This window comes from Phoca vitulina, unplaced genomic scaffold, assembly GCF_004348235.1.
Source record: "Phoca vitulina isolate PV1807 unplaced genomic scaffold, GSC_HSeal_1.0 scaffold68, whole genome shotgun sequence".
Taxonomy (NCBI): domain Eukaryota; kingdom Metazoa; phylum Chordata; class Mammalia; order Carnivora; family Phocidae; genus Phoca; species Phoca vitulina.
Genome location: NW_022589771.1, coordinates 6541454 through 6560741, shown reverse-complemented (window position 1 = coordinate 6560741; position 19288 = coordinate 6541454). Strand labels below are relative to the sequence as shown.

General features: G+C 42.0%; 1 protein-coding gene across 1 annotated transcript in view; it reads left to right on the top strand.

The window, feature by feature from the left end:
- The window catches only part of HSF2BP (heat shock transcription factor 2 binding protein), a 98204-nt gene that overhangs the window by 20400 nt on the left and 58516 nt on the right, over window positions 1–19288 (top strand). The window contains exons 5-7 of the mRNA XM_032392574.1: window positions 4732–4881; window positions 6579–6711; window positions 18478–18595. Coding sequence (XP_032248465.1) covers window positions 4732–4881; window positions 6579–6711; window positions 18478–18595 — 401 coding nt within the window. The remainder of the gene's footprint in view (window positions 1–4731; window positions 4882–6578; window positions 6712–18477; window positions 18596–19288) is intronic.

The window sequence follows — 19288 nt, the reverse complement described above, 5'->3', positions numbered from 1 at the left end:
CAATGCAGGGCTCGATCCCAGGACCCTGGGATTATGACCTGAGCTGAAGGCAGACACTTAACTGACTGAGCCACCTAGGTGTCTGCCATTTCGTTTTCTTTGGAACAATTTTAAATGGTGTTGTGTTTTAAATTTTAGTTTTCACTTTTTTGTTGTTAGCATATAGCAGTGTGATTGCTTTTTGTGTGTTGATCTTATAACTTGTGATCTGGCTGAACTCACTTATGAAGTCTGGGAATTTTTTTTAGATTCCTTGAGATCTTATATAGACAATCATGTCATCCACCAATAGGGACAGTTCTAGTTCTTCCTTCTACTCTCTCTGCCTTTTGTCTCTTTTGTGTTATTACGCTGTCTGGAACTTCTGCCACTGGGTTAAATAAGAGTGGCAAGAGCAGACAATCTTCCCTTGTTCCTGACCTCGGGGGAAAGCAATCTCTCACCAGTAAGTATGATTTAAAAAAAAAAAATAGACTTTGGGTTTTTTTTAGTTTTTATTTAAATTCTAGTTAGTTACATAGAGTGTAATGTTAGTTTCAGATGAACAATATAGTGATTCAACACTTCCGTACATCACCCGGTGCTCATCAGGACAAGTGCCCCCCTGACTCCCCATCCCCCTGCCCACCTCCCCTCCGGTCACCATCAATGTGTTCTCTAGAATTGAGTCTGTTTCTTGGTTTGCCTCTCTCTCTCCTTCCCCCCCCTTTGTTTTGTTTCTTATATTCCATGTATGAGTGAGATCATATGGTATTTGTCTTTCTCTGACTGACTTATTTCGCTTAGCATAATACTCTCTAGCTCTATCCATGTCATTGCAAATGGCAAGATTTTGGGTTTTTTTTTGTGGCTGAGTAATATTCCATTGGGTTCACAGCAAAATTTGAGTGGAAAATACAGAGATTTCCCATGTACCCCCGCCCCCATTCGTTTGTAGCCTTCCCCATTATAGACGTAAATATGATTTTAGCTGCAGTGTTTTGTAGATGCTTTTTATCAAGTTGAAGTTCCCTTCTATTGCTAGTTTGCTGAGAATTTTTATCACGAGTGAGTGCTGGATTTTGTCCAGTTTTTAGAACATTTCTATCACATACTTGTTTGTAGTTAGTCCTTGCTCCCTTGCTCAGCCCTAGGCAACCATAGATCTGCTGTCTCTATAGATTTGCCTTTTCTGAATATTTTATAGAAATACAGAAATAGAATATGTAGTCTTTTATGTTTGGTGTAATGCTTTGGAAGTTCATTTATGTTAGCACGTGTCAATTGTTGTTCCTTTCTATTGTACCGCTTTTCTTTATCTTTTCACCAGTTGATAGACATTTAGTAACTTCCGATTTTTGACTCTTATGAATAATACTGCTATGAACATTCATGTACAAGTGTTTGTGTGGACCTATATTTTAATTTTTCTTGGGGGTTACCTGGGAGTGAAATTGTTGGGTCATATGGTGAGTATACGGTTAACTTTGTGAGAAACTGCCACACTGTTTACCAAGAGTGAGTGTGCCATTCTGCATTCCACCCAGCAATATGTGAAGTCCTACTTTTCCATATTCTTGTGAACACTTGGTATTGTTAGTACTTTGAGTTATAGCCGTTTTAGTGAATGTGTAATGGTATCTCATTGTGGTTTTAATTTCCATTACCCTCATGTTGAACATCTTTTCATGTCATTCATATATTTTTTGGATAAATGTCTGTTTACATCTTTTGCCTAAATTATGTTTTTGTTATTGAAACAAAGTTGACACACAGTGTTACATAAGTTTCTGGTGTACGACTTTTGCCTGTTTTTTTCCCAACCAACATCATCTTTTTTTAAAATTTAAATTCAATGTAGTTAACATATAGTATATTATTAGTTTCAGAGGTAGAGTTCAGTGATTCATCAGTTGTAATAACACCCAGTGCTCATTACATCATGTGCCCTCCTTAATGCCCATCACCCAGTTACCCCATCCCCCCACCCTTTACCCCTCCAGCAACCCTCAGTTTGTTTCCTATGGTTAAGAGTCTCTTGGGGCACCCAGCTGGTTCAGTCAGTTAAGTGTCTGCCTTTGGCTCAGGTCATGATTCCAGGGATCTGGGATCAAGTCCCACATTGGGCTTCTTGCTCAGTGGGGAACCTGCTTCTCCCTCTGTCTCTGCTCCTCCTCTCTGCTTGTGCTCTCTCTTCTCTCACACGCACTCTCTCAAAATAAATAAATAAAATCTTTTAAAAAAAAGGAAATAATTTATTTTAGTCTATCACTTGTCTTTGTACTTTCTTGATGGTATCTTTTGAAGAGTAAAAGTTTTAAATGTTGATGAAGTTCAATTTATTATTTTTTAATGGATTATGATTTTGTTATATCTAAGAAATATTTGCCTAACCCAAGGCCAAAGAGGTTTTTTCCTAGAGATTTTACATTTAGGTCTGTGATTCATTTTGAGTTATTATTATTATTTTGCATATGAATATCTATCTAGTTGTTTTAGCATCAATTTGTTAAAGAGACTATACTTTTTCCATTGAATTGCCTTGGCACTTCTGTTAAAATCAATTGCCATAAATGTTAATGTTTCATTGATCTATATGTCTATACTTATACTAATACCACACTGGTTTGATATCTATAGCTTTATAATAGGTTTTTGTTTTTTGTTTTTGAAATCAGGTGGTGTTAGTTCTCGTCAACCTTGGTTTTCTTTTTCAGACTTTTTTTTTGCATTTCCATATGCATTTTAAAATCAGATTATTTGTTTGTACAAACAAGCCTGCTGAAATTTTGACAGGGATTTGATAGACATTGAATCTGTAGGTCAGTTTGGGGAGATTATCATCTTACCTATATTAGTCTTCCAGTCCATGAACATGGTATGTCTTTCCATTGATTGACATCTTCTGTACTTTTTCCAAGCAATGCTTTGTAGTTTTTACTATACAGGACTTAAACTACTTTTCTTAAGTTTTTTCTTTTTCTTATTTTTGATATGATTGTGAATGGAATTACTTCTGTTGAGTTTTTCTTGATATTATTGTACTATACGTGCATCCCTTTGTCAGGGCATATCTGCCTGAAGTCACCAAATATGACTGCAGTGAAGACCATCTTGTCTGGTCATTCTCAGCAGTTATTGTGTGATCTTGTCAAAGAACCATCATAAACAGACTAATTGGAATACAGACTGCTTCAACTGTGAGGAACGCTAGAGTTCGGAAAGGAAGTGTTTGATGTAGGTTTGCACATGTCCCCCTGACTTGAGTGGGTTCGGCTACAGACCCCTGAAGAATAGAACTAGGAATCCAGACTACTATTAGGGTGAAACCAGAGTTTGTAATCACCTAAGGCAGTATTAGCATGTGTCGTAGGTTCAGTGACCATCTTTTCTCCTAAAACGAGTGTGAATATACGTTTGAATGTGTATGGAACTCTGCATACCAAATACATCATCCCCGGTAGATGTGAATGGGCCACCCTAGGTCAAGTTTGATTTGTGGCCCATTGCTTCCTTTTCTTCCCCCTCTAACTGTCCTGCACTCACCTCTCTAAAAGAAAAACTTAAAACATCTAGAATACTTTAATTTTTTTTTAAGATTTTTTTAAAATTTATTTTTATTTTGACAGAGACATAGTGAGAGAGGGAACACAAGCAGGGGGAGTGGGAGAGGGAGAAGCAGGCTTTCCGTGGACCAGGGAGCCCGATGCGGGGCTTGATCCCAGGACCCTGAGATCATGACCTGAGCCGAAGGCAGAAGCCTAACGATTGAGCCACCCAGGCGCCCCTAGAATACTTTAACTTTTTAAAAAAGATTTATTTATTTGAGAGAGAGTGCGTGTGGGGCAGAGGGAGAGGGAAGCAGACCCCCAGCTGAGCATGGAGCCTGACACAAGGCTCGATCCCACCACCCTGAGATCACAACCTGAGCCAAAATCAAGAGTCAGATGCTCAACCGACTGAGCCACCAGGTTTCTATATTTCTTAAGTTTATCTCTTTTAAGTAAGGAAATGCTCTCACCTTTTGAGGGAACTTCAGGTAACAACAATAGTGCAACCAATGGTGGAGGTTGGGGGAGGTCAGAAAGCCCCATTCTACCCAAGAGCCACCTGCACGAGCCTTTAGGCTTGTTTGTGTGGTCTAAGGGACTATCAGGAGGACAATTCACTGTTAAGAGCCCTGGCTGAGATTTTCCAGCGGTATTCTTCAGAATCCCCACTGACCTCCGTCTTCCTATCACACTGGCCCTCAGCTCGCCATGTGCGGCATGCCTGGGAGGCCCTCCTTCCCACTTCTCTCTGTCTCTGCCGGGCTTAGCTGTGTCATCTGGTGTCTTTCCAGTGGAGGGAGCCATCTGGGGGGGGGGGGCAGGCTCTTCTACTAGAAATGGTGCTCTGTGAACTGCTGGGTTCAGTTGTTATTTTGTTTAGGTGTCCCGGTCGGTGTTGATTCTGGGAATAGCCACTTGGGACCTGAGGTGCCTTCATTTTGAATTCAAGATGAATTCAGATCTTTGGCAATACTTGTGAACTCTAATACAGCAGTATGTTCTTTTTTGAGAGTGTTATTTTTCCTCTGAAGTTTTAAAAGATAGAGATTATGGCTGTCTAAGGACCGGTTTTCATTTGCCAACTGTTCTGTAGTTCTTTGTGCTTTTTTTTTTTTTTTAATCTTTGAATGAGAAACACAATAGAGGTATTTCAAGGTTGAATGCTATTCATTTTGCTGATTTTATTCTGTTTTGATTTTAGGAGAAACTCGCTCTTCGAGAGCAGCTGAATGAAGCAAAGCAGCAACTCCTGCAGCAGGCAGAATACTGTACGGAAATGGGAGCAGCGGCCTGCACCCTTTTGTGGGGCGTGTCCAGCAGTGAGGACGTTGTCAAAGCCATTCTGGGAGGAGTAAGCATGACCACTGGGCTCCCTGGCTATTGTCCATCAGTGTTGATGGAACCCGGAGGGTACAGTGTGTACTAAGGAGCTTACAGATGAAGTCCATGTCTTGTGTTCATTCATCCAGTAGTGCCGGCCCAGCAGTGTGTAGGGCCTGGTGTAAGCCGGTGCTCTAGGGGTGCGGAATGAGAGTCTGTGTGGTGTTTGTGGGGTAGTACCACTTCAGTTCCTTGACATTTACACACATTTAACAGAGTTTAAGTGCTTCTCTGTAGATTATCCCATGAATAACGCAATATTTGATTTGTTGAAAGTTACACGTTATTTATGTATTTATGTACGTTAGTAGTACACACACACACTCCCACACACTCAAAAAACTTCCCAGAGGAAGAGAGGTTTGACATGGGCTTTGATGAACTCGAGTAGGTGGCAAGGGCAGACAATGGGGAGGGGAGAGGAATGGCATCATCAGAGGCACGGGCTGAGAAGCCTGAAGTTAGTGTTGGGGGCCATGCATGGGTCAGTGGACACAAAGTAGAGGGTCCGTGCAGTAAAGTCATGGGGAGATAACCCTGCGGAAGTAGGATGCAATGTGATTTTGGGAGTCCTCAGAAGCCAGGTTGCTGATTTTACCCAGTAGGGTGGTAAGACTGGATTCCTGAGGGTTTTGAGTAAAAGAATGGTGGGGCGAGAGACTTCGGGAAGATTGTCCTGACTGCGAGTGAGGGTGGATAGGAGCGGGGTGGGCGTGGGAACGAGACAGGAAGACTAACTGGCAGGCCTTTCCGGTGGCTCAGGGCTCAGGCAGCGCCCTGCTGTGAGGGGCAGGGAAGGCAGGTGTGGGCCAGGGGCCTGTGGCTGCACTCTAGGAGGAGGGTGTGCTTGTGGACGGGAGTACAGATACGGGGGACGTTCGACAGGAGGCCAGCAATCCATTACTTATGACTTGGAGAAACAAAAATTGTGTGTGACTTTAGTGGAGATTAATTGTATTTTAACATTTATTGAGCTTTATTTACGTGTAATTTACACATAAAATTTACCCATTTGTGAGTGTACAATTTTAGTGGTTTTAGCTCATTTCCAGAGTTGTGTAATCATCCCCACAACCTAGGCTCAGAACATTCTATCAGCCCATGAAGTTGCCTTGTGCCGTTGGTAAATGTGTCGGCTTTGAAGCTGTCCCTTAGAACCCTAGCACCCCGGGAAGCATTTCAAAAGTTCTGTGTGCTTGGAGGGACTTCTGCTGAGTAATGAAGATTTAAAGTGCCCAGCAAGCCTGCTCACTGCCTTCGTCTCTTGACATGTTGAGGTTTCTGTTAAGATTTTGTTTGAAATTCCGTTCTCCAATGGTTGAAACCTGTGGCTTCATGCCTGGAACCAACAGAGAATGTATTTTTCTAGCATATTCCTGGTGGATTTTGGATGAACCCATCCTCATACTGCCACCACTGTAAACTCGTGCTGTTCCCTCACATATATTTTATTTTGCTCCTTCCATCAGTCTGCAGGGTAATTTTTCTACAGATTCCAGATTTCCTTTTTCTGTTCTTTTCCATATGGGAACTTGGGATGAAGGAGCAGACTTTTGAATACTGCTTCTGTCATTAACACAGAGTCTTCCTTTTGTGCCTTTGTACTCTTGTAATGTTTTGTACCAGTATTTGTACAGGGGTGTGATACTTTCCTTTCCAAACTTTCAGGATAAAGCTTTGAAGTTTTTCAACATCACTGGTCAAACAATGGAGAGTTTTGTGAAGTCACTGGATGGGGATGTCAAGGAGCTTGATTCCGATGAAAATCAGTTTGTGTTTGCTTTGGCTGGGATCGTAACAAGTAAGTCATTCTTTTGAGATGCAGTGACTGTTAGCCGTGTGTCTGGAGTGGTGATTACAGCCAGGGGTGTGTATGCAGCAACGTCTCCTGGAACTTTTTCAATGTCCTGTGGTTCTTACCCTAGAGGACCTGATCTGGTGGGCCTGGGATAGGTACCAGGTGTGGGTGTTGTGGGGCACCACCCCCCCCCCCAGGCGAATCTGATAAGCGTCGGTCAGTAAGAAGACTGATCTAGGAAACAGGATGGGTTTGCATGTTCTGTTCAGTTCTGTGCGTGGAAGGAAGTCAAAACAAAACTAAGTTTAGCTACTTGTTATTAGGAATCATTTTACGAACATCTAGCTGAAGTAGAAGCCTTAAGCATAAGCGAAGCTCTTGCTATTGTTTTGGTACAATAATTAAATAATTCTAAAACCCTAAATTGTCTCCCAAAGATTACAATTTTTCTAGGATAGAATTCTATGGCAAAACTGCTGTAAGAGATAAGGCCAAGTAACTAGATAATTAATAAATCCTATCTTAGTATAGTGGGAGGTGGTAGTTACTAGTAGTATTGTTCTGATGTCAGTGAAATAGTTAGATCTATTGCCATGACTGTTAGATTTACTCTTTATATATTTGCTCTGTCCCATTGCTCTTTCCTTTCTGCTCTGTCTTATGCCACTCTTAGGGTAATGCTCTGCTATTAAAGAGAGAGGAAATCTTATTTTTCCTCATGGCATTATCCTTCATTTACTGAAATCCTAATAAGGTAGAACCTGTGTAGACATTTTCTTCATAATCCCTTAAAAATTGGTGATACTTCTTTGAGGGGGATATTGAGACTGTGATGGTGTCTGGGCCAGTCCTGGTTTAGCCTGGCCCTTTTCCAGGATTGCATGGCACGCTTCCGACAGGGCACCTTCAGGTGGAGGGGGCTTGCATTGCTCCACTTTTTAAATTGTTTTAAGGTCTTTTTTTAAACAGAAGGCATTTGTAGACTTGGTGATTGAATTCTCTGCTGTTTGCTGGGGACCCCAAAGCCCTGTGAAGAATGTGATTTGTCATTCTGCTAAGTTGTGAATCTGAGCCGCTTGAATTGCTGGATAGAGTGTGGGGGTGAGGTGGTTGGCCAGCAGGTAGAGAGCCATGTTGCCCGACATACGAACTCAACTTGGAGTGGCTCACATGGGAACTCACAAAGAGGTGGAAAGTGTGTACTTAAATTTTTCACTTCCGTGTTGTGAATTTTACTGGGAAGATTACTTACTATGGTGGTACTTTATTGAAGTGCTGCTTCACGGAGACTGTGGGGGCTTACGCATCTCCAGTACCAAGACTCTGCCCAATGGGGAGTAGGCAGTACAGTAGAGACCTTGGGTTAGCTGTCACATAGATCCTCTGCCTTCTAAAACAAGGATTCTTCTTTTAAAAGATTTTATTTAATTGACAGAGAGCGCACAAGCAGGGGGAGCAGCAGAGGCAGAGGGAGAAGCAGACTTCCTGCTGAGCAGGGAGCCCGACGTGGGGCTCAATCCCAGGACCCCAGGATCATGACCTGAGCCGAAGGCAGACGCTTAACCGACTGAGCCACCTAGGCGCCCCAAACAAGGATTCTTCTTTTAAAAATTTACATATAGTTGGTATTTTGATAGGGATTGCCTTAAATGTATAGATTGCTTTGCGTAGTATAGACACATTAACAATATTTGTTCTTCCAATCCATGAGCTTGGAATGCCTTTCCATTTCTTTGTGTCATCTTCAATTTCTTTCATCAGTGTTTTATGGTTTTCAGAATACAGGTCTTTTACCTCTTTGGTTAGGTTTATTCCTAGGTGTCTTTTTTTTTCTTTTTTTTTTTTTAAGATTTTATTTATTCATTGAGAGAGACAGAGAGAGCACAAGCAGGGGGAGAGGCAGAGGGACAGAGAGAAGCTGACTTCTTGCTGAGCTGGGAGCCTGACTCAGGGCTCGATCTCAGGATCTGGAGATCATGACCTGAGCCAAAGGCAGATGCACTTAACGATCTGAGCCACCCAGGTGCCCCTATTCCTAGGTGTCTTACTGTTTTTGGTGCAGTTGTAAATGGGATTGATACCTTAATTTCTCTTTCTTCTGCTTCATTATTGGTGTAGAGAAATGCAATAGATTTCTACACATTGATTTTGTATCCTGTGACTTAACTGAATTTGTTTATCAGTTCTAGCAGTTTTTTAGTGGGATCTTTCAGCTTTTCTATATAGAGTATCACAGCATTTTTCACAGAGCTAGAACAAACAATCCTAAAATTTTCTGGAACCACAAAAGACCCCAAATAGCCAAAGCAACCTTGAAAAAAAAAAAGGCATCACAATTCTGACTTCAAGTTATATTTCAAAGCTGTAGTCATCAAAACAGTATGGTATTGGCACAAAACAGACACATAGCTCAACAGAACAGAATAGAAAACCCAGAAATGAACCCAAAACTGCATGGTCACTTAATCTTTGACAGAGCAGGAAAGACTATCCAGTGGAAAAAAAACCTGTCTCTTCAACAAAATGGTATTGGGAAAACTGGACAGCAACATGCAAAAGAATGAAACTGGACCACTTTCTTACACCATACACAAAAATAAATTCAGAATGGATGAAAGACCTAAATGTGAGACCTGAAACCATCAAAATCCTGGAGGAGAACACAGGCAGTAACCTCTTTGACCTTGGCCAAAGCAACTTCTTTCTAGATATGTTTCCTGAGGCAAGGGAAATAAAAGCAAAAATAAACTACTGGGATTTCATCAAAATAAAAAGCTTTTGCACAGTAAAGGAAATACTGACAAACTGAAAGGCAATGTATGGAATGGGCAAAGATATTTGCAAGTAACATATCTGATAAAGGGTTAGTATCCAAAATATATAAAGGACAGATACAACTCAACACCCAAAACACAAATAATCCAGTTGAAAATGGGCAGAAGACATCAACAGACATTTCTTCAAAGAAGACATCCAGATGGCCAATAGACACATGAAAAGATGCTCAACATCACTCGTCATCAGGGAAATCCAAATCAAAACCTCAATGAGATACCACCTCACACCAGTCAGAATGGCTAAAATCAACAACACAAGACACAACAAGTGTTGGTGAGGATGCGGAGAAAAAGGAACCCTCTTACACTGCTGGTGGGAATGCAAACTGGTGCAGCCACTCTGGAAAACAGTATGGACGTACCTCCAAAAGTTAAAAATAGAACTATTCCACAATCCAGCAATTGCACTATTGGGTATTTACCCAAAGGATATGAAATCACTAACTTGAAAAGATATGTGCACTCCTATATTTATAGCAGCATTATCTACGATAGCCAAATTATGGAAATAGCCCAAGTGTCCATCGACTGATGAATGGATAAAGAAGATGTGGTATATAGTCACAATGGAATATTACTTGGCCATAAAAAAGAATGAAATCTTGCCATTTGCAATAACATGGATGGAGCTAGAGAGTATCATGCAAAGTGAAATAAGTCAGAGAAAGAAAATACTGTATGATCTCACTCATATGTGGAATTTAAGAAACAAAACAAACAAGAAAAGGGGAAAAAGAGAGAGAGAGAGAGAAACCAAGGAACAGACTCTTAACTCTAGACAACACACTACACTGGTGGATCCCTGGAAGGGGAGGTGGGCTGAGGGATAGAGGAAATAGGGGGTGGGGAGTCAGGAGTGCACTTGTCCTGATGAGCACCGGGTGATGTATGGAAGTCCAATCACTACATTGCACACCTGAAACTAATATTACACTGTGTGTTAGCTACCTGGAATTGAACAAAAAATTAAAATTTACATACAGTAAACTCACCCATGTCATGGATGTAAGAGCTCCCGAGAGTTGATAGCAGAGCACCCTTGTGTCCGTGACCATCACTTCTCCATTCTTCTACTTGTCCCTGTCTTCCCACATACTCGCACTACCGCAGGCAAGCAATGTGGGAAAGAGATGGGCTGGGAGTTGAGGCCCAGTGGCCAGTTCAGCTTCTGCCTCTGACCAGCCCTGTGTTCTTGTGTCCATGACCCTCGGTTTCATCTTCTGAGGAGTGTCTCAGACCCCACGTGGTGACTGAGGTCTGTGCTAACCCTAGGCTTGAGTGGTTGGCCTGTGGAAGGGGAAGGTGCCAGTTCTGTCCCTTGACCTGTGTGTGGTCTTGTGTCTGCTAGTCCAAGTCTGCAGGGAAGAGTCCATGATAGCACTTGGGTGGTTTCCACTCTTTGGCTATTACAGGTCTTGCTGCTGTGAACATTCATGTAGAAGTTTCTGTGTGAACGCATGTTTTTGGTTCTCTTGGGCATACACCTAGGAGTGGAATTGCTGGGTCATAGGATAGTTCTGTGCTTCACTTTGTAAGAAACTGCCAGACCATTTTCCCCAGCAGCTGTGCCATTTTACACTCTGAGGCTACTTTTTCCTGTGTCCTCAGGACAGTCCCATCTTTTTCTGTGTGTGTGTGTGGGTATGTATCTTTGGTGTTGTTGGAGGTGGTTGAGCTCTAGGAGAGATCATCAGGGACTGCCTAGATCCTCACCACTGTTGTTGGATGTCCTTAAAGGCGAGGTTGGCTTGTAGAGAGCTGATCTCCAGTTTGAGCGCCGATCACCATCATTTTATCCTCCTTCTGTGTCTGAATCATTTATTGAATTTACTGTCAGGACAGTAGCCAAACAGAAGGATTTAAGACTCAGGCAGCAGATAATGGAGCCATGTAACTGGCTGCACTAGAAGAAGAAAGACACTCTCAAACCATGACCCAGGTGACTTCATAAGCAGCCCAGAGTTGCCCCTTTTCCCTAGTGAGGTAAGACCGAGCAACAAGCAGCACTAAGGCAGGCTCTGGGCAGGAGTGTCCTTCCTAAATTCTCTTCTGGCATGGACACTTCTTGAACTACAGAGATAACTAGGAGGCTCTCTGTCATCAGACAAGTATAATAAGGGGCTGGGTTGAGGGTGTTCCGTTGACATACTATCTTATGAAAAGGAGGAAGGAGCACTGTTTCATGATTAGTTAACTGACTAGAAGAAAAGTGCTGGTATTTCCAGTTAGTGTTTGGGATGATACTGCGTGTGATGCCATAAGGCTAAAAGGTGATCCTAGTTCAGGCCTGAAGACTGTTGGATTTGGCTGAGTGGCAGTTGCTCTGAGATAAGTAGGTAGTAAGCCTTGCCCCCTGGGCCAAGGGACAGGCTCTGAGAGGAGGTGGGTGTTTGATGCATGCCTTGTTGTTGAGGTAACATTCCTAGAGCATCACTTTTCAATCTCAGCACTAGAATTTTCTGTTGTGGGAGCCTTCCTTTGTGTTGTAGGAGGTTAGCAGCATGCCTAGACTACCCATTAGAGAGGCCTGTGGTAGCCCCCGAAGTGTGACAACCAAAAATGTCTCCAGATCTCGCCGAGTATCTCCTAGGCGCAAAATCACCTTTCTCTGCCACTTTGAGAACCACTGCCCTAGATCATGACCTTAACCTTTCATATACATAGACAGATTTACGATACTCTGAGATATGAGAGGTAATTGTTGAAAGATATTTCAGGATCATTAAAGGCATTTTTTGTTTCTGTGTTCCATGGGCATGGTTCTGACATATTTGATTTAGTTCAGTCACACAGATGTCTTGCTAATTCAGGAGAATTTGGTATGTATTATCTACGATATCTAGTTAGTCATAGAAATTTTCTTAATTGTCTTTTAGTGATTAGTCTTGGATAATTTTGGATATTTTGTAATCTTTCCTTAGATAATAGCTTTCCTTCAGTTGATGGAGTATGGCCTAGATAAAGAAATGCCGTTTTGTGGAATTGGAGTGTTTCCTTAGATGCTCATGTCCCTTTTCATCTTGCTCAGTGAGGAAATAATTATGGTCAACCTTGGAGTTTTCCAGATTAATGGAACATAAGAGGCAGTTAATGTACATTTTGGATCAGAGGGATCCCCGACAAAGACTTCATCCAAGTATCCTTAAGATCTGGGATTAAGATTTGAGAGAAGTAGTGTGGAACTTCAGTGAATCCCTGGGGATATAACTTTCTAGGTGAATTGTTGGTTTTTCTAGGTGAAGGCAAGTAAATTGGCCAACTTTATAGAATGGGACACTAAAGAAACCTGAGCATTAATCTGTTCCTGTAAAGAATTTGGCTTCATCTTTAAAAAAAAAAAAAAAAAAAAAGGACGCCTGTGTGGCTCAGTTTGTTAAACGTCTGGCTTCAGCTCAGGTCATGATCTCAGGGTCCTGGTATCGAGTCCCACGTCGGGCTCCTTACTCAGCAGAAAGCCTGCTTCTCCCTCTGCCTGCTGCTCCCCCTGCTTGTGCTCACTTGCTCTCTCTCTCTCTGGCAAATAAATAAATAAAATCTTTAAAAAAAAAGAAGAATTTGGCTTCAGAAGGGACAGAGGGTGGGTGGCATATGTTTGGGCAGTACAGCAGAATGGGGTATAATTGTTCTGTTACTTGTCCACAGATCTTGGACGAAGCCATATCCTTGACCATTAGGCTTTTTAAAAAACAGGTGACACTAGGGGATTGCAGGGACTGGTACAAGGAATGACTAGTCCTTTTTCTGTGAAGCTGGTCACAGTTGGCCTGTGGCCTCCTGAGGCTTCAGCTCAAGAGGGCATCAAGAAATTAAGTAAAGATTTAGCAGAACTCTTTTGGCTTTTGGTCTAGTTATTGGACTCTGTCCATAGAATCTTTTCCCCATAGAGATTTTGGGACATAGTTCATTCTTGGTTATTTCTTGAATCATACATAGTTTGGACAAATTAATATTCCAATCAGCTATAATTTGTGTATGGGAGAATTCTCTGGGACTTCTACAAGTCATCCTTCTGTAGTCCCACAAAAATCAGGTCACCCAAACTACGAGCAAAACTGAGTTCTGGGGGCCACTTCCCAGTGGGACTGGGCATCCTCTCAGCTCCGAGGGGGGTTTCCATGAAAAGCGTACAGAGGCAGAGTTTTCACGTTGAGACTGCCCATGGCCCTTGGCTCTCTCCCTCACCCCTGACAGCTGAATAATTGACTTGATAAGAAACTACTACAGCAAATGCAAAGAAACAAAAAACAATAAAACAAAGGTCACAATATTAAAATTAGAGGAAACTTGCTTCTGTTTCTTAAAAAAAATATGGTACAGTGTTAGTATTGCAGATAAGAGGTTTATAGAGAACAGGTCCAAGATGAGCAGCTGAGACTAAGTAATGTATCAAACATGAAAATTGTATCTCTGTTGTTACTGTTATTTTTAATTAATTAATTAATTAATTTTTTAAAAAAGATTTTATATATTTATTTGACAGAGACACAGCGAGAGAGAGAACACAAGCAGGGGGCGTGGGAGAGGGAGAAGCAGGCTTCCCGCCGAGCAGGGAGCCCGATGCGGGGCTCGATCCCAGGACCCCGGGATCATGACCCAAGCCAAAGGCAGATGCTTAATGACTGAGCCACCCAGGCGCCCCTATTTTAAATTTATTTTTAAACAGCTTTTCTGAGATATAATAATATACTCTACAAATCGCCAATTTAAAGTATACACTTTGATGGCTTCATGTGGTTGTGCCTCCATTTCCACATTTCATTTTGAATCATTTTCATCACCCTGAGAAGAAAGGAAGAAATCCCCCTAACCTTAGCCATCACTCGCCAATACTGCCATTCCCCAAGCTCTAGGCAACCACTGATCTGCTTTCTATCTCTGGATTTGCCTATTCTTGACATTTCATATGGTAGAACCATAGCGTATGTGGTCCTTTGTGCCAGGCTTCTTTCACTTAGTGTCGTGTTTTCGAGGTCTGTCCACGTCATTCCTTTGTATGGCAGGGTGATATTCAGTGTACGGCCATACCACATTTATTCATTTATCAGTTGATGGGTGTTGGGTTGTTTCTACTTTTTTGTTATTATGAATAATGATGCTGTGAACATTTGTGTACAAGTTTTGGTGAGGACATGTGTTTTCATTTCTAGGGGTAGAATTGCTGGGTCACATGATCATATGGTTTTAACCATCTGAGGGGCTGTCAGGCCATTTTCCAATCCTACCAGCAATGCCTGAGGGCTTCGTTGCTCCAGATACTCATCAGTATTTTTTAATTAACTTTCTGATTGTGGCCATCCTAGTGGGCGTGAAGTGGGATCTAACTGTGGTTTTGATGTGCATTTCCCTGCTGGCTGATAATGTTGAGCCTCTTTTCATGTACTTATTGGCCATCTGTATGTCTTCCTTGGGGAAATGTTTATTCAACACTTTTGCCCATTTTGAAATTTGTAAGAGTTTTTTTTGTATATTCCAGATACCAGTCCCTTATCAGATATGTGATTTATAAAATTTTTCTCTCATTCTGTCACTTGCCTTATTACTTTCTTGATAGCATCCTTTGAAGTACAGAAGTTTTAAATTTTGATGATACCCAGTTTTTTTATCTTTAGTTGCTTGTGTTTTTGGTGTCACATCTGAGAAACCATTGTCTAATCCAAGGTCATGAAGATTTATCCGTACGTTTTCTTCTAAGACTTTTATAGTTTTAGCTGGACATTTAAGTCTTTGGTCCATTTTGAGTTAATTTTTATATTTGTTGTCAGAGGTTCGACTTTATTTGTTTGCATGTGAATATCCAGTTGTTCCAGCACCATTTGTTAAAAAGATTATTCATTTGTCCTTTCTCCATTCAATTATTTTGACACTCTTCTTGAAAATCAGTTGAGGAAAATAATATGAGGGCTTATTTCTGGATTCTCAATTCTACCATTGATCTATATGTCTGTCATTATGCTAGTACCTTGTTATTATTTCTATTGATGAAAATAAGACAAAATTATTACAACCTAAAGCAAAAATATCAGACATAACACATCTCAACTCTTTGTATATATGTATTTAAGACTTTTAAAAAAAGATTTTATTTATTTGAGAGAGAGAGACAGCATGAGAGAGAGAGAACAGAAGCAGGGTGGAGGGGCAGAGGGAGAGGGAGAAGCAGGCTCCCCGCTGAGCAGAGAGCCCAACGCGGAGCTTGATCCCAGGACCCCAGGATCATGACCTGAGCAAAAGGCAGACGCTTAACTGAGCCACCCAGGCACCCCAAGATTTTAAGTAATCTCTACACCCAGCCTGGGGCTTGAACTCATGACCCTGAGATCAAGAATTGCATCCTCCTCTGACTGAGCCAGCCAGGCATCCCTCAACTCTTTGTATTTTTATCAGCATCCATAACTGACACCAGATTAATTTCTTAAATTATGTAATTACTATGGTAACTTATAGAAATAATTGTAAATAATTTATTTTTTTTTTTAAGATTTTATTTATTTATTTGAGAGAGAGAGAATGAGAGAGAGAGAGCACACATGAGAGGGGGGAGGGTCAGAGGGAGAAGCAGACTCCCTGCCGAGCAGGGAGCCCGATGCGGGACTCGATCCAGGGACTCCAGGATCATGACCTGAGCCGAAGGCAGTCGCTTAACCAACTGAGCCACCCAGGCGCCCGTAAATAATTTTAAAGAAAAATAAACCTATAAAATATAAGTACATTTTAACAGAAAATTACACTAGCAATCCTTTGTAGTCTTGGAGTTGCCTCATAAGCATCCCAAACAGATTGACGAATACTGGGGCCATGTGTAGGAATTAATTCATATTTATTTTACTTGGTAGTTTGCTCTTTAGTTACTGATACTCAGTGAAGTACAGGATTGGCATTTGCTATTCCAATACTGGATACATGGTACGGGATTTGTTGTGCTTTGTTGGATGATGTTTAGCTCTGTAACACTTTCTTTGGTGATACCTTAGTGATGTCCTGTTCTCTGTTGCTTATAACAAACCACCTGAAACTTCAGGTCTTTAAACAAGCACATTTACTTTGCTTATGAGCCTGCAGTTTGCTCAGGGCTTGGCAGGGGTGATTTGCTGCTGCTCTGCCGTGTATGGGGCCTCAGCTGGGGCCGCTCAAAGCATGGAGGGATGGAACAGTGGGGGGCTCGCGGGGGGCCGCTCTCCTCATGTGGTCTCAGGGCTTCTCACTGTGCCCTCTTTCTATGGTCTTTGCATCATGGCAGCCTCAGCATAGTTAGAGTTCTTTCTTAGTGACTCTGGGCTTCTAGAGAAAGTGGCAAGAGACCAAGGTAGAAGCCTTGAAAGTCACACAGTGTTAGTTCTGCTGCATTCTGCTAGTTACACGAGTCACAGGGCAGGGACAATTCAGGGTTTGCATGCTGGAGGCATGGTCTGTGGGCAAGTCATCTCTGGAAACTGGCTACTGAAGGATGTAGCTAGATGTAGATTTTTCTGTGGGGTTTCCAGGAGGTGGTTGGCTATAGTTGCTCAAAGAAGGCTTTCCTCTGAAAAACAACCTTAAAATGACTTTCTATGAGTTTATGATGCCAAATGCTTGAAGGTTCAGTTTCCCCGCAAATGTTTCTTTACTAAAATTAGAGTATGTCATATACTAGAAAATATAATTGTCAGGTTCAAATTCATTGAACAAAGAAGGCAAGTTCATGTCAGTGAAGGGTCCCGTCTTCAGTAAAGTGAAATTATATACCAGATAACACGGCATCAATTTATGAGGTGAAACTTGCTGGAAAGGCAAGCAGAAGTGGGAAAAAAAAATCTGTTAGGTTTAAGAGACTTTTAATATTCCTCTCTTGATTCTTCTCAGTCCAGATAGACAAAAATAAATAGGAATGTCCAGGATTGATTCCATAAAGTTGATCTGGTAGGATAGATAAAATTTTATATTCTGCCGTCAGATTAATCAAAGGCAGAACAAATAAGTGATATAATCAAAGGCAGAACAAATAAGTGATAAAATTCATCCTCCATTCTTGATAATTAACAGCAAACTGAAAATAGAAGAAAAGTTCCTTAAACTAGTAAAGACTATCTATGAGTATCACATGTGAGACACGTCTACCTGTGAATTACTGGAAGCACACCCCTCGGAGTCGGGGAGGCCATGGCTGCTGCCCTGCTTCTCTTCCAGTTGGGCCTGTTCCTTTGAGTTAGGAACGTTAGTTACTGTACTCTTAGACCTAGCTAAAGAAGGGTCCCACCAGCACACACTAAGTACCCTGGGAGCACTGATGTGACCTGACGGGTGTCGGGTGCTGCTGATAGAACCAGTACGAGCTGCAGCCTTGGAATTCCAGACGGAGCCCCAGGAATTACCTGGTTTGATCTCCATGCTGGTTTTGCAGGGCCTCAGGCATGAAGAAACATGATACTTGCCGACCCACAATAGAATGTAAAATTTAGAAAAAGAGCTTTTCTCAGGATTGTGTTCATATTCTTTCTTGATCTCATGATTTCAGTTTGCTATTGTGGTTCAAAGTCATTAGGATTTCACTCCCAGGACTGAAAGTGGATTTTAGTGTCTTTGGTCCCAGATAAAGTAATACGCATCCACCTTCAGTTTGAGCCCTGACTGCCCAGAGCTGTGTAATCCGGTATTCTGGAGCATGCTGTGGTCCAGTTGCAGACGCACTTAGATTCCGTGCTCTGTTCCGCTCCCGAGGCGTCTGCTAATCACAGAGGACTCTACTCAGCACCTTAATAACCGCTGTCGTTGTCAGTTACTCTTTCTGGGCTGTCAGCTCCTGGATGGCGCTGTTTGGTAGCACCTCGTGGGCTAGTCTGTGTTTTCATTAGGTCTGTTCAGGAAAAAATAGCAAAAAATGCTCTGTCTCGGGCAGGCTTTTCCAGACTCTGAAGTAACCGTGATTCTGATGCTCTGTTCTGTCTTTCTGTTGCAGATGTTGCTGCCATAGCATGTGGTCGCGAGTTCTTGGTTAACTCAAGTCGGGTGCTGCTGGACACCATACTGCAGCTTCTGGGGGACCTGAAGCCAGGACAGTGTACCAAACTCAAAGTGTACGGTGGACGATGTTAAAAAGCTCATGTTTATTTAGTTAATAGTTAGAATTTGCTGATTGGGCTTCTTTTTCAAGTAAACACAGTTAATTTGGCAATAGTTCTAAAAAAATAGAAGAAACACATTGCCTGGAGAATTAAGGGATGCACTCTTTATTCAGTACTCTTTTACAAAAATCATAAGAAACGAAAACAATGTTCTCACCTTAGAGCAATCAGTGAGTCCCAGATGCTATTATGTGACACTTCAGTTTATATTAATTACCTCGAAATGAACCTGTACTCATTTGTTACAGCAGTGTCCCACTGCCAGGGACCCAAATCTGTATTGGGTTTCTACTGGGTAACAAGTCTTGTGGTTAAAACAACACGGCCTTCATGCTTCTGTAAGTTAGAAGTCTGAGATGGCTTGCCCGGGTCTCTGACTAGGGTCTCTGGCCAAAACCAAGGTGTTGTCCAGGCTGGGCTCTTTTCCAGAGGCTCTGGGCAAGAGTGCTTCTAGGAATGTTCAGGTTGCTGGCGAATCCAGTTCCTTGCACTTGTAGGACTTAGGCCCTTGTTCCTCGCTGGCTGTCACCTGGGGGCTTTTTTAGCTTGCGGGGCTGACCGAATTTCTGATTATATGAGCCACCCATCTTCGAGCTCCGGCAGCTCACTGAATCCCTCTTACACTTGGGAGCTCTCGGACTTCCT